At 36.3% G+C, this 13761-nt stretch overlaps 1 protein-coding gene across 1 annotated transcript; it reads left to right on the plus strand.

Annotated features, from left to right (window-relative positions):
* The first annotated feature begins 398 nt into the window (after positions 1 to 398).
* Positions 399 to 10833, plus strand: LOC110113319 (APO protein 1, chloroplastic). Its single transcript, XM_020845855.2, has 3 exons — positions 399 to 747; positions 9319 to 9641; positions 9756 to 10833. The coding sequence occupies exons 1-3, from the start codon at positions 448 to 450 to the stop codon at positions 10591 to 10593; spliced, it is 1461 nt and encodes a 486-aa protein (XP_020701514.1). The 5' UTR covers positions 399 to 447; the 3' UTR covers positions 10594 to 10833.
* Positions 10834 to 13761: the final 2928 nt, after the last annotated feature.

A 13761-nucleotide genomic window follows, 5' to 3' on the forward strand; every position in this document is an offset into this window, starting at 1 on the left:
GTTGCGCTTTGGTTGCGCTTTGGTTGCGCTTTGGTTGCGCTTTGGTTGCGCTTTGGTTGCGCTTTGGTTGCACTTTGGTTGCGCTTTGGTTGCGCTTTGGTTGCGCTTTGGTTGCGCTTTGGTTGCGCTTTGGTTGCGCTTTGGTTGCGCTTTGGTTGCGCTTTAGTTGCGCTTTGGTTGCGCTTTAGTTGCGCTTTGGTTGCGCTTTAGTTGCGCTTTGGTTGCGCTTTAGTTGCGCTTTGGTTGCGCTTTAGTTGCGCTTTTTTACTTGCGCTTTAGTTGCGCTTTGGTTGCGCTTTAGTTGCGCTTTGGTTGCGCTTTGGTTGCGCTTTGGTTGCGCTAATTTTAAATAATATTTTATTATTATCCGAACCTATCTCTGCGTTCCGTCACCTGACCCAATAATTTGCCGTGAGGGAGAGGCCGGGCGCTGGATCGCTCGCTCCAATGGCAGTGACAGCGATTGTTGCTTCGAGTTTTCCTTCGAGCCAACACCTAATTTCTTCCTCGTCTTCTTCGTGCCCGCATCGGGCTTCGAAAGCTCGGACGCCCTTACTCCAATCTTCGAGGGGAAGCATCGCCACTTGCTCATCTTCAAGCTTCGTCGGTGAGAAGCTTTTTCTCGGCGGAGGGATTAATCAGAGCATACGAGAATGTTCATTGTGGAGGAAACTCATATTTGTTCCACCGAAGGTTGTGTCGGAGTTGAGTGATTCTGAGGCATACCTTGATTCCCCCACTGGCGAAGTAAGTTGCTGTTTCCTTCGTTCTTCTGTGATTTTTATTTGAAATGCTGTAGTCTTCTTGATTAGCTCTAGTCGATTAATTCTTGATTTAATCAGAGTAAATGAGCTTCTTTACTACTATTGGTGAGCTCAGATAATTTTACCCCGCATGGATGTGTTGCGATGGTAAATTGGGAATTTGTTGTTAAACGCAAGATGCTGAATCTGGATTGTTCCTACTTTTGTTGGGTGGAATATATTCTGGTTAAGTTTTGTCAGTAATAGGATAGGGGATGTGTGTTGTTTTCTGTGTATTTGCGGATAATTTATGTGCAACTGAGCATGCATTTACCTCATGCATTTTGTGTTATGATATTATTTCTCCTGGAATAATTTTCCTTAGGACCTGGGCATGAGATTTTATAACCAAAACTCTACCATATGCACGGAGCAACCTTATTGACTTTCCTTTAGAGCTACTTTTTTAATCTATTTGGTGTCACTGAATTGTCAAGATTTGCTTTTTCATAGACCTTATCAAGTTTAGGCGGAAGAAATACTGTTTGATTTCTACAAGTTCACTTCTTATTTACCTTATACACAGAGGTGATGTTCATACAGAAAACAAGATAGGATATTTAATGCAGGACAATATGTGGAAAAGATAAATTTATGATCTTACACGCTTTTGAACATGAGCATTAATAGATTATAAGCTTTAGCCAACTAGAACGATAATTGAAAACGTAAGAATGGTGCCTAAGTTTAGGCCAAATTCTACAATAAGAGTTGAGACCACAAAATAAATAGAAATACAACAAAAGCAATTATAGTGGTTTATCAATAATCCTTCCAAGATTAACAATAAGACTAGAACATAGAGACCAACACTCTTTCCTAAGTTTACTAAGCTTTAGGCGGAGGCCATTAACATGATCATTATGAATCCAAATAAAACCACTAGCAAGGGTGAGACTTAAAAGATAAGAAATTCGGAAGATTAGTATACCGTTATCAAGAGGAAGAAGTGACCATCCACTAAACGAAAGAGACTTGAGATTCAATGGCGTTTAAAACAAGTTAGAAGATGATACAATCCAAGTAGTCTTCGACGGTACTATCGATCTTTGGGTTGATGTTGAAGAGGGTGGAATGGTTGATATCAACATGTCCTTGTTCGTTGTCGACGAAACCAGAATCACGATTGGGATCGGCCATGCATTTGCTTTGTTGTATGTGGTAGTATCGGCGATGTCCGTCAAGGCTCCTAGATTCCTTGTGAGAAATGAGATCCTCACAAGAAACAAGAGAGGAGGGGAGAAGGGTTCAGCCAAAAAGTGGAGCCACACATGGGGTTAGGGTTAGGTTGGAGGAGGTGATTAAATTCAAAATTTTGAAATAAATTTCAGATTTTGAAATTGAGAGGGAAGGGAAATAGAAGGGGAATTTAATGGGGCGATTAGGCTAGGGGGCTGGCGGCATGGTGAGAGAGGGAGAGGTTTAGGGAACTAATTAGTGGGTTGCCTAATCAATAGAGTCTTAAATTAGGCAAGGGATTAAATCAAATTCAAATAGAATTTGATTTAGAATTGTTTATGGAAACTTTCCAAAAATAGATTAGTTAAATTATGAAAGAATTTGAATTTCAAATTCAATTGATTTGAATTTCAAATTGTTCCTAAATCAACTCCAACTAAATTAGGAAACTCAAAGAAGATGGGAAAAGATGAGAAGGGCCGGCGGCTAAGGGGGCTAGGGTCGGCGGTTGGGTGGGCTTAGGGAGGAATAGTTGAAGGGGAAAGATGCTTGGGGAAGGGGTGGATGGCCGGTGGAGGAGGAGAGGTGGTGGTTGGCTTGGTGGAGGGATGGAGGCGGTAGTGGGAAAGTGAAACCGTGGGGAGGAGGGGTTGGAACCGGTGGTGGGGGCTTAGGGATGCTCTTGCAACTGACGGTTAGGGAAGAGGGAAAGAGGAAGGGAAGAAAGGAAGAAAAACCACGAACCCGGAATCCTCCAATGTTGGTGGGTGATACAATTCCCTCTCCTAGGGCTACTCTCCGAAGGCTCTCAAGCTCTCACAAAGACAAGTGCAGGAAAAATATGTAATTTCATTCATTAACCCCCAAAAGGGGAGATGAAAGGCTTTAAATAGCCCATACAAGAGATAAAATAAAAGTACTAACATGCCCCTTGGGCTAACACAGGATACAACCCTTAAGGGTAAAAGTGGAAAAGAAATACAATAACACTCATAAACTAAACAATACAAATAAATAAAATGCAACTCAAAAATAAAGTGGTACGATCGTGGCTGTAGATCAACGGCTACGCCTCTGATAGACCTTCCACGGTCTGATGTCCCCATCAATATTGATACAAATTGACAAAAGAGATGGAGTTGACTTATTTTTTCTCCACTCTTTGTCCTCCCATACTGATTGATTTATCATCATCTTCACACTTATGGATTTGTGATCCAAAACCTAAGTTTTGTACGGTTTATTCTACTTAAGCTTTGGATGTATGTATAATTGAACAGGAATAGATTTTTGGGTAGGATATTTTATGAATAGTGGTTTGGTCTGTTTTGGTGGAGCTTATGCTGATACTAGCGAAGCTTTGGATCTGTAGAATTGAGCGTAGCTAGATTCAATTAAGGGATATGAAGTGATACTAGTGTTTTTATTGGAAAACCAAACCTTGAAAAGGAACTGAATGAAGATTCTTGCTTATTGATTGAATTGAATCTTCCTTGGATTTCATCTTACATATTCTTCTTTGCTTTTGACCAATTGTTTGAGTTGGAATTAGGGAGAGTAAGTAAGAGAGGGGGTGCTAGTTAGAGAGAAAGTGATTGCATCGAATGTACACTTCGAAAGGGATCCCAATTTTAGGGCTGTTTAATACATCAACAATGTGAGAAAATCTTTACAGGATTGCAAGAGCAATTGACTGTATAGTAATTTTTCAAAGAATAGATTGGTAATGACATAACCCTATTAATTAAGTTCGTTTTATCTTTCCAAAGTTGCATAGAAAGGATCCCACAACATGGTCATGCATTTAGACCTGCACAACCATCTCTTTATAGAGAATAGAAAAATATTTATTTGACTTATGCCCAAGAGGTTGATTTTGATCAAATAGATGACATGTGAACTTGCATATTAATCATGCTAATGGTCTCTTTTTTATGTGTGAAAAGAGGGTTTCAAGTGTGTGGTGCTCATCATCATGCATATGTTGGAAAGCACCCTCATAGTGGGAATCTTAAGATGAAAGGTATATTGTAGTATATAATTATATTATTTATAGGAACACCAACCAACAAGATTGTGATTTGGATGTTGAGATAACACAGAAAATTATGTTGACGGTAAACTTGATCTAAGACTTACTTAAGATTGGTTGGTTGACATAGATTATACTTTTGATCAAAACCATTTTATCAGGATGTTGGAGTAGGTTTACTAAACATCAACTCCTTGAGAAAGTTAAACTTTATTAGGTCATGTACAAAAATTATTGTATATCTGGTTAAGAAATAATATTTACTTGAGGGGATATGAAAACGTCAATGGAAGAAAAATGTTTATTACATGAGTAAATTAAATGGACTCATGCTTCATTTTGAAACAGTTCAATAATATAAAGCAACATTGTCTTGATCTAGAACTATGTTGAAATCGAGGGTGTAATTGGTGATTTTGCTCATCTTGTATCATTTGTAGAGCTAAATGATTGAAGAAAAAAACATTTTAATGCAAATATTTAAGAGCAATGGACATTATCATGGTTATATTAATTGTAGAGGAATCACATTTGAAAAAATTATGTTAATTTTAGAGTATCAATTTGGTTTCAGGTTAGGAAAATAAGAAATAAGAATTTTAGTTTTTATATTTTAAACAAATAAAAATTTTAAATACAAGAAATTATATTTTTAAAAAATTCATAAAATATTTAAGACAAGCGTGACCAATTTGTATTTAATATTTTTTTAATTGGACACATTTTCGGCATGTCCGACACATGTCGGAGGTGTGTCGGATTTGTGTCGTGTTGAACACTATATGGCTCTTTGAGGAGAAGTGCCGATGCATCATAGCTAAGAATATGATTACCCCTAACTTTTGCCCTCCTTTATAAATTTATTTTGAATTAGGATATGCAACTATTCTTTTCTTTATTGTTGAGTTTTAAGTTTTGTCTTACAATTAAGCTTTAGGGCCTTCGAAATAGGCTTTAAGGGAACAAATTTAATTATAGTGCCCTCGTACTTGAAAATATACACATTTTCTCATTTGTAATGGATGATAGCTTAGCTATATAGCCAAGCACCTACCAAGGATGATTTATTCTACACTATTTGTAAAACATTGAAGCATGGTTTAAAATTGTGCAATATGAGGCTCGCCTTGAGGTCCGCCTTTGCGCAATTCCAGTAAAACGCCTCGATGCTTACGCGTCAAGTTTTTCTTATGAGTCTTGCGCCTCAACTTGGTTGAGGCTGCCTCGCCTCACGCTATATATATTAAAACTTACATAAATCTTGAAGTAAATGCCCGACATTGGACTCTATAGGAGAGGAGGAAGGGGAGAGAGCAGTTCATCATAATGATGATTCAAATGAAGAACCCCTTAGTGATGATAGTGCTGATGACTTATGAGTTCTTATGTGATAGGTCATTGCTATTTATTTTTGGAAATTGAAATTATATTTTAATGAAAAGAATACTGGGATTTGGGAAAGATAGAATTTTAAGTTGAACTATATTTCATGTTGTCTTATTATTGGGATATTTTGATTTCACTTCATATCTTATGCTTTTTTATGTTTTATATTATTCACTCATTAGTATATAAAAAATTTATCATTTTATGTTTACGCAATCTTTTGATTTTGAGGCTTACGCCTCAAAATGCCTTGAGGCTTACGCCTTGCCTCACGAATGAAAAACGCCTAAATACCCGAATACGCAATTTTAAACATTTCATTGCAGCATATCTCATCTTTATAGCCACGTAATTGGATGGGAAATAAGTATCTCTTGGTTACCAATAACAAGGTATTATCCACCCAAGCGACATTGTAAGGCTTAGGGTACGACTCAAAGCTAGGTTTGGCCTTTAATAAAGTAGCTTTAGAGCGGAGATTTACGATTCTACCACTATTAATTACAAGTTTATGTATTTTGTTTCGACAAGTAGCATGAATATGAAAAATATTTTTTCTTATATAATCTTCCTCCAACAACTTGAGAGTTGTGAATATGCATTGTATTACAACTTTATTTTCCTCGGCATGGCCAACGTCATTGTTTTTGGTGATGGCCTCGTTGTCTTCTATGTGCTCAATGCTTTCATCATCGAAAGATTAAAAATCGAGATCTTGGTTAATCAAAAATATATTTTGAATGGGTTGATGTGACATGATCTTTTTGGCTGCATAATAAAAAATTTCCTTATTCGTGTTGTCAGTGGAAGGATTCCCTTTCATTGAACTTATAACTTTTGCTGCACTTGAGTTTATAGTCTAGACAAACCTAACGATTAAATTGATTCTAATTATGTTTAAAGGAATTCACTTTGGCTGTTCTTTGATCATCTACTAGTGGAATATAAGTCCATTAAGCGTTTTTCTCTCAGTTTTCCTATGATTTTCTACTGTTTTCATACGTTTGGGGCTGATTTCCTGTAGAAAACAGCAACTTTCTTGTTGTTTTCTTCACGTGGAGCGATAGGAATACTTGGATCTAAGTATTTCCTATCATTCTTCCTCTTTACAAAGTTTAATGACTCATGCTTGGGTTACGTTAGGATAGTTGTCTTCATTATTGTTAGTATCATTGTGACAATTATGAGTGCTCCTAGTATTATTATCAAGATTTAATGAACTCTAAGACCACCTTTTATCATTCTTTGAAATGGTGTTTGCAAAGAAAATCAACCTCAACCCACACTTGGTGGTACTGATGGCTCCTTAAATGTTATAGGGTTTATTATAGCGATACATTAAGTTGATTGGGCAACTCATACTTGACCCAAATTTTGAGGGTTGCCAATTGGATGTAGGAGGATACCCCTTGAGGTACCTTCATTGGGTTCCTTTGAATTTTAGGTTAGTTTTGTAGTGATTCGATTTGACAAGGAAAATCATCAAATCAACCCATAATTTTATTAAAGATGTTCTCATGATTTTTACATACGTCAAAGGTCATTCTATAATTTTTTAGGTTTGTTACCCTTTGGTCCAATTGCTCTATGGATGATACCAGATTGTCAAGTTCTCGCCCTTATGTATAGCAAGTTTCATTATGACAAAAAGGAAGATATGCTATGAATCTAGTGTAAACACAAATTGGATTAATGTAACCAATCAAGAACCTATGCGGTGATGATGAAAATACATATTGATTTGATTTGAAAGACATGATTATGCTGAAAAACAAGGTTTAGTTCATAAAACATGTTGAGATATGTTGAAGATTGATTCCTATTAGTTGTATAGTGATAGGTAGTATATGTAGGTGGTTTCTAATTCTAAACACACACATGGTTGACATAACTCTTCCTTTCATAAACCAAAATTGCAAGTAGGGCAACAGTAGGTTAGTTAGTATTGCTTTTAGTGGAGTTTTATGGGCAAGGATCATACATTGGTTAATTGATTTGGAAGCAAACAACAACAACAATAACATCAAACATTTATCCCACTACGTGGGGTCAGCTACATAAATCATTTTTCTTCATTATATCCTGTTAAGAGTTAATTTCTCATTTAAATGTAATTAAAGAAAGATCATTTCTAATATTTTCTTACCAAGTCTTTTTAGGTCTACCTCTACCTTTGCTAACATAGGTCAAATCTAATACATCTACTCTCCTAACAGGGTCATTAGAAGGCCACCATTTTACATGATCAAATCATCTAAGGCGACTCTCTCTAATCTTATCTGTCACTGGAGCTACTCCAACCTTTTATCGAATATGTTCGTTTTGTATCCTGTCTCTAAGAGTAAATCCACTCATCCACTTGAGCATCCTCATCGTTGCAACACTTAACTTAATATTATGCTTCTCTTTTAATGGCCAACATTCTATGCCATAAAGCATTAGAAATTACCTTCTAATGACCAACTAACAATTGAGGAGTTTATGCCTATAAAGGAATGATTGAGTTTCATAAATCTGTAGGTTCTTGACTAATGACGATCATTGATCCTTGAAAAATCTATGGAAATGCCGATAGCTGGTTGGACGTCAATGTGGGTTGTTGTCTGTGGTGTACAAAGGAATGACTTGGTTTTACCATGGCAAGGTTGAAGGTTGGAAACTAGGGTAGGCAGGTGAAATAGGAGAGGTATGTGTGGATTTACCAATGGAGCACAATTTGGCATAAAGTTTAGTGCATGAGAATGAGAGGCGCTGATGTGAAACTATCAAAATAGACAATAATAAAATACATCATGTCATCTCAATCAAAAGTAGAGGCGCTGAATCGTGGCCGTCGATCTGCGGTTTCGCCGGCGATAAACATGTCGGTAGCGTCTGTCGATGTCCTCATCAGGCGCAATTGGCTGGAATAAAGGTTGAATGTGAGAGGGGATTATTGGGATCACACACAAGTGTTGGAGTGATGGTGACAGTGCAATAAAAAACAACAGATGGATGAATGCGTGGAGGGAGGATTATACTAGAACATAGGAGATGACGGCATGGTGCAAAGTTGGTGAGAGCGAGGATCGGACACGCGGCTTCAATCAACATCAAACAAGAACACATCCAAGACAAGGCTTGCATGATGCATGAATTGATGCGACAAGAGGCATAATGAAGGGAGCATGACTTGAAATTTTTTAATTATGGATAATGATGAGCACAGAATGCATGAGGGACTCAACTAGACTAAATTAGCAATGGAGATGAAGACTTAGATACACTTTGAACCTAGCTCTGATGCCACTTAATTATGCGTGCGTGTCTGTGAGAGAGAGAGAGCAATAGCCAGAATTAGAGAGAGAATGAGAATCTCAAATTCTATTCATTCTTCAACTGATCATCTCAAGTCAGCCCTAGAAGTCATTTATAATGAAAAGTCCACGGGCTTACATGTAAAGAAAGTAGCATCATAGTTACTAGAAAATATATCCTCATAAAAATAACATGGTAGGAAACAAAACTACTTAAACCAAATTCAAATATTCCCTAAATTTTAAATGCTCAATAAAGAAATGGAACATTTAATTAATCTCACCATCAACATCTCATAAGTTTTCATTTGACTGTTGCATCAGTAACTACTGGAGCTTTGGGGACATCTCTTATATAGTTAGAAGTTGCAAGGGAAGGTTGTTTTCGTGATATTGCATGATTGGTTGTACTTTTCTTTGTCCAATTTTCTTACGTTGTCCAATGGTCGATTAACCTTGTAATTCAGCTTTAAAAGTACTTACTGGCTGGTGCTAATATTGATGTAGCTAACTTCAAATGAATCAGTTATTGTATTCATGCTCTAACTTTCAAATTTCATTAAAAGTTTTGATCTCAACTTGGATATTTGCCTCTACATTGTTCGGACCAACAAAATTTCAGGTGTTTGGGTATGCTTCTGCAGAGCCTAGAAATACTTCTGCAGCCAGGAAGTATGATAGACATCCTCAAAATGTGGATCTTCCGCCAGTTCTGCCTAAAAAGAAAAAGAAGCCATATCCTATTCCAATTCACAAGGTGCTACGATCAGCAAGGAATGATAAAAAATTAGCACATATGGGAGTTGAGAAGCACCTCGAGCCCCCAAAGAATGGATTACTGGTTCCTGAACTAATTCCAGTAGCTTATCAAACTTTGGAGTCATGGAAAGTTTTGATCGAAGGACTTGCTCAGCTTTTGACAGTGGTTCCAGTTTATGGATGTAGGTGAGCAAAGCATGATATATGATTGTTTTATATGGATGTAGCCGAGCATTGCTATTCTAGTTATTATGTCCATGTGATTTCCATGCCAGTCTAACTTTGCTTGATGCACAACAGAGAATGCCCAGAAGTCTATGTAGGCTCAACTGGCCACTTGATACAAGACTGCAGTGGCCCTCAAAATGTTAAACGAAGGAGTCGTCATGTGTGGGTCCGAGGAACCATCAATGATGTCCTCATCCCTACTGAAGCCTATCACTTATTTGACCCTTTTGGGCATCGCATTAAGCATGAAACTCGCTTCAATTATGAAAGAATACCTGCAGTTGTAGAGCTCTGCATTCAAGCTGGTGTTGAGTTATCTCAATACCCTTCCAGAAGACGTTCCATTCCAGTTAGAATGCTCGGCAAAAAAGTGATAGACCGCGGTGGATTTGCGGAGGAGCCAAAGCCATGCAGATCTCAAGATGCAATGGCTCTACTTTCTGAGATTGATACCTATGCAGTCCTTAATGGCCAGTTCATGTCACCCCCAGCTGACACCAGAAAAGCTGCAGAAAGGACTTTGAAGGCATATAGCACAGTGAGGAGTGGTGTGAGGCAGCTTATGAAGAAATACACAGTGAAAGCATGTGGGTATTGCTCTGAGGTCCATGTTGGTCCATGGGGCCACAATGCAAAGCTTTGTGGGGCTTTTAAACACCAGTGGAGGGATGGAAAGCATGGGTGGCAGGATGCAACAATTGATGAAGTGATCCCTCCGAACTTTGTGTGGCATTTGAAGGAGCCCAAGGGGCCGCCGCCCACCGGTGCTCTCAAGAGGTTCTATGGGAAGGCTCCTGCTGTGGTGGAGGTTTGCGTGCAGGCTGGTGCAGAGATTCCTGATGCTTATCGGCCCATGATGAGACTGGACATAGTAGTTCCAGAGGCTGAAGAAGCAAGGTTAGTGGCATGAGGTTAAATAATGCATGGAAATGGGTAATTTCAGCAGGAGAAGTAAGGTCCTCCTCCCTTTCATGCGGTATGTACCATTCATACAGATATTTTATTGCTTCAATTGTAGATTGGACAACTGATCTTTAAACTGGTTATAGCGTCGTTGTTAAATATTGTATATTTCAATAAATGCTCTCAGAGGCTTTGTTGGATTATGGTTCATCTCCATTTTTGTTTGGTGAATATTATACTTTTGGAATTCCCAACTTCTGTCCTTCTGAGGATTTTTTTTTTTTTTTTTGGAGTGATGTTATTTTAAAATTCAATAAAAGTGTTCTTTAATTAGAGAACATGATTTGGTTTGTTTGAAGGAACAATGTGAACATGATTGGTTTGTTTGAAGGAACAATGTGAACATGTTGGTTTGTTGTTTGTATGGTGGGATTGGCCAATTTGATCTCTAGACTCAAAGAGTCCTGCAAAGAACTCTTGAACGTATGGGGCTGAAGCAACTCTGTAAGGCTATGATGCACAGACACGGACACGGCGACACGGATACGACACGACATGGACACGGGACACGTTTGTTATTGAAAATATAGGACACGAACACGGGTTGGACACGGTATTATAGTTTTTATATTTAAAAAAAGTGTATAAAAATTAAATAAATATAATTTTAAAATAATAAGTCATTTAACTAGAATTTGTGCTTAAAATGATTATTATTAGGATGTCGAGAGTCAAACGTCGATGCAGTTTATCAGCCACTGAGAGAGGAGATGAAAATACCTTCACTGCCAAAAAGAAATGAAAATGAGAATATTCGATAATTGGGTATTAAGTGTGGACGTTGATTTGGTATTCTGGATATGAAATAAGAAATTTAGTTTAAGTCCCGCCAAATACAAGAAATTCTATTTAAAAAAAATCATAAAATATTTAAGATACGTGTGTCCGACACGTGTGTACAATTTTTATTTAATATTTTTTAATCGGACACGTTTTCGACGTGTCGGACACGTGCCGGAGGAGTGTCGTGTCGGACACGGTGTCGAACACTGCACGCCTCTTTGAGGAGAAGTGTCGGTGCATCATAGCTGTAAGGCCACCATCCATGCTCAATTTTTTTTTTTTTTTTTTTTTTTTTTTTTTTTTTTTTTTTTACCATCCATGCTCAAATGATACTAAAGAATGGCGTGAAAATTTGTGACAAGCACCAATGAAAAATCAAGAAATTGACTCATAAGCATTTGAAAAAAATTATGTGAGATGTATCCACATTGATTATAAGTCCTACCCAAACAAAATATTTTTTATGTTATCAAGATGAATAAGATAAGATGCCATTTAATCACACATGGAGATTATATAGAAAGTCACTAACTTCTTTCTCGACTATGGTAAATGCAAAGAAAACAACCTAGCATGCTCATGCATAGTCGACTCTAATCAACTATCATGATTTGAGCAATTAAATAAACTATCGATATAGCAAACAAATATTTAAACCAAAGCCTTCGAGCCGTTGATTTTAATTCTGCATGGCAAGAAATTTAAATGAAGACATTGTGTTGTCGATCTTAGATCTGATCGGGATGATTTTAAACTCAAAATCTCGCATTGTTGATCTTAGATCTAACTAAGATGGTGTCAAACTTAAGACCTCGCATCATCGACCTTTGGTTCGGCCGATAAAAAATCAATGATAAGTGCCTGTCTTGACCTCCCCCTCGGGGGTCAAAATCACTCCACAAAACTATTGGAGAACAATTTAAACTTTAATTGATTCAATTAATTAATACGAGAATTATTTAATTTGAATTAATTGATTAATTCAGTTAAATAATTAATTAAAGTTATTAATTAATCAAAATTAATTAATTAAAAATAATTAGTTAATTGAAATTAAATAATCAATTGAAATTAATTAATTGTACATAATTGATAAATTAAAATTAATTAATTAATTGAAAAATTCAGAACAGTCAATTAATTGAAATCTGAGAGCAATCACTTTAAAATCAAATTAATTAGTTGGTTAACTTATTTAATTATCTAATTAGAATTTTAAACATAAATCAAAATCTAATTAATTGCTTAAATTTAAAATCAAAATTAATTTAAAACTATTTAAATTTTTTAATTGATTAAACATAATTAATCTATTTTAAAATACTATTTTACATTCTTTTTACACGCATCCAAATAACTTCAAATATTTTAAATACACTAAATTCTATTTACAATGCATTTCTTTTTATTCTATATTTCTTTTTTAACAAATCCAACAACCCCTGAATATGAAATATTGAGTAGTTGAGACCATTTGATAAATTTATCTTGGAACATTAGAAGAATATTGCTCTGAGCATCTATCAAGCCTGTGAGGTGAACGATTTTTCTTTAATGAGATGATTCCTTCGGTTGTAAGGTCTAAAAAAAATTAATAAGTTATGACCTTGAAGATCACAAAGTACTTCGATGTAAGTTTCGATTGGGACGGCTTTCTTCCTACTTCTTGAAGCATCTTTTTAGTATAAATATTTTAATTTTTGTACTAAAAATTATTTTAAGAAGCAGTAAGAAAGTGTTCCCAAACAAAGCTGTAGCATTGGAAAAGAAGAACTTTGAAAGAGCTGGTACTGAACATTACTAATTGTGAGAAAAACCTTATTTTATCAAATGTATAATAGTATATAGAGTTATAGACAGCTAGTGATTTTTCCCACCTCATTCAGGCTTCTTTTGGGACGGCTTTCTTGATGCTTCTTAAAGCTGCTTTCTAATACAAAATTTTAAATTTTTTAACTATAAAGCTGCTCTAAAAAGCAGCGAGAAAATCGTCCCAAATGAAGCCTGAATCTCGTTGGCGTAGGAAGCTCTATGTTTAAGTGTGGGAATGATTGATTGCATAAAATGTGGAAGAGTAGATCCTGTGTTAAAATATTTTATAAGACCCAAAAAAAAAACTTGATCCAATTAGCTATAGCTTCCCCATATCACAATTCTCTCTCTATTCCACATGAATTTTCTCATAGCCTGTGTTATTAAAATCATGCATATGTAAGGTACGCATGAATGATTTTTCGCCTTATTAGATACTTGTAATTATCCATTCATTTTTAAGAAGAAGCAACAGCGACAACAATATCGTCTTCATCTTAATACGTGGAGTGAGCTACAT

Source organism: Dendrobium catenatum, unplaced genomic scaffold, assembly GCF_001605985.2.
Source record: "Dendrobium catenatum unplaced genomic scaffold, ASM160598v2 original_scaffold_165368, whole genome shotgun sequence".
Classification (NCBI taxonomy): Eukaryota; Viridiplantae; Streptophyta; class Magnoliopsida; order Asparagales; family Orchidaceae; genus Dendrobium; species Dendrobium catenatum.

Excerpts from the sequence above, each read along its gene's own strand:
- LOC110113319 (XM_020845855.2), top strand. The coding sequence starts at position 448 with ATGGCAGTGACAGCGATTGTTGCTTCGAGTTTTCCTTCGAGCCAACAC. Across the intron at positions 748-9,318 it reads TTGATTCCCCCACTGGCGAA|GTGTTTGGGTATGCTTCTGC; the intron begins GTAAGTTGCTGT and ends ACAAAATTTCAG. Across the intron at positions 9,642-9,755 it reads GTTCCAGTTTATGGATGTAG|AGAATGCCCAGAAGTCTATG; the intron begins GTGAGCAAAGCA and ends GATGCACAACAG.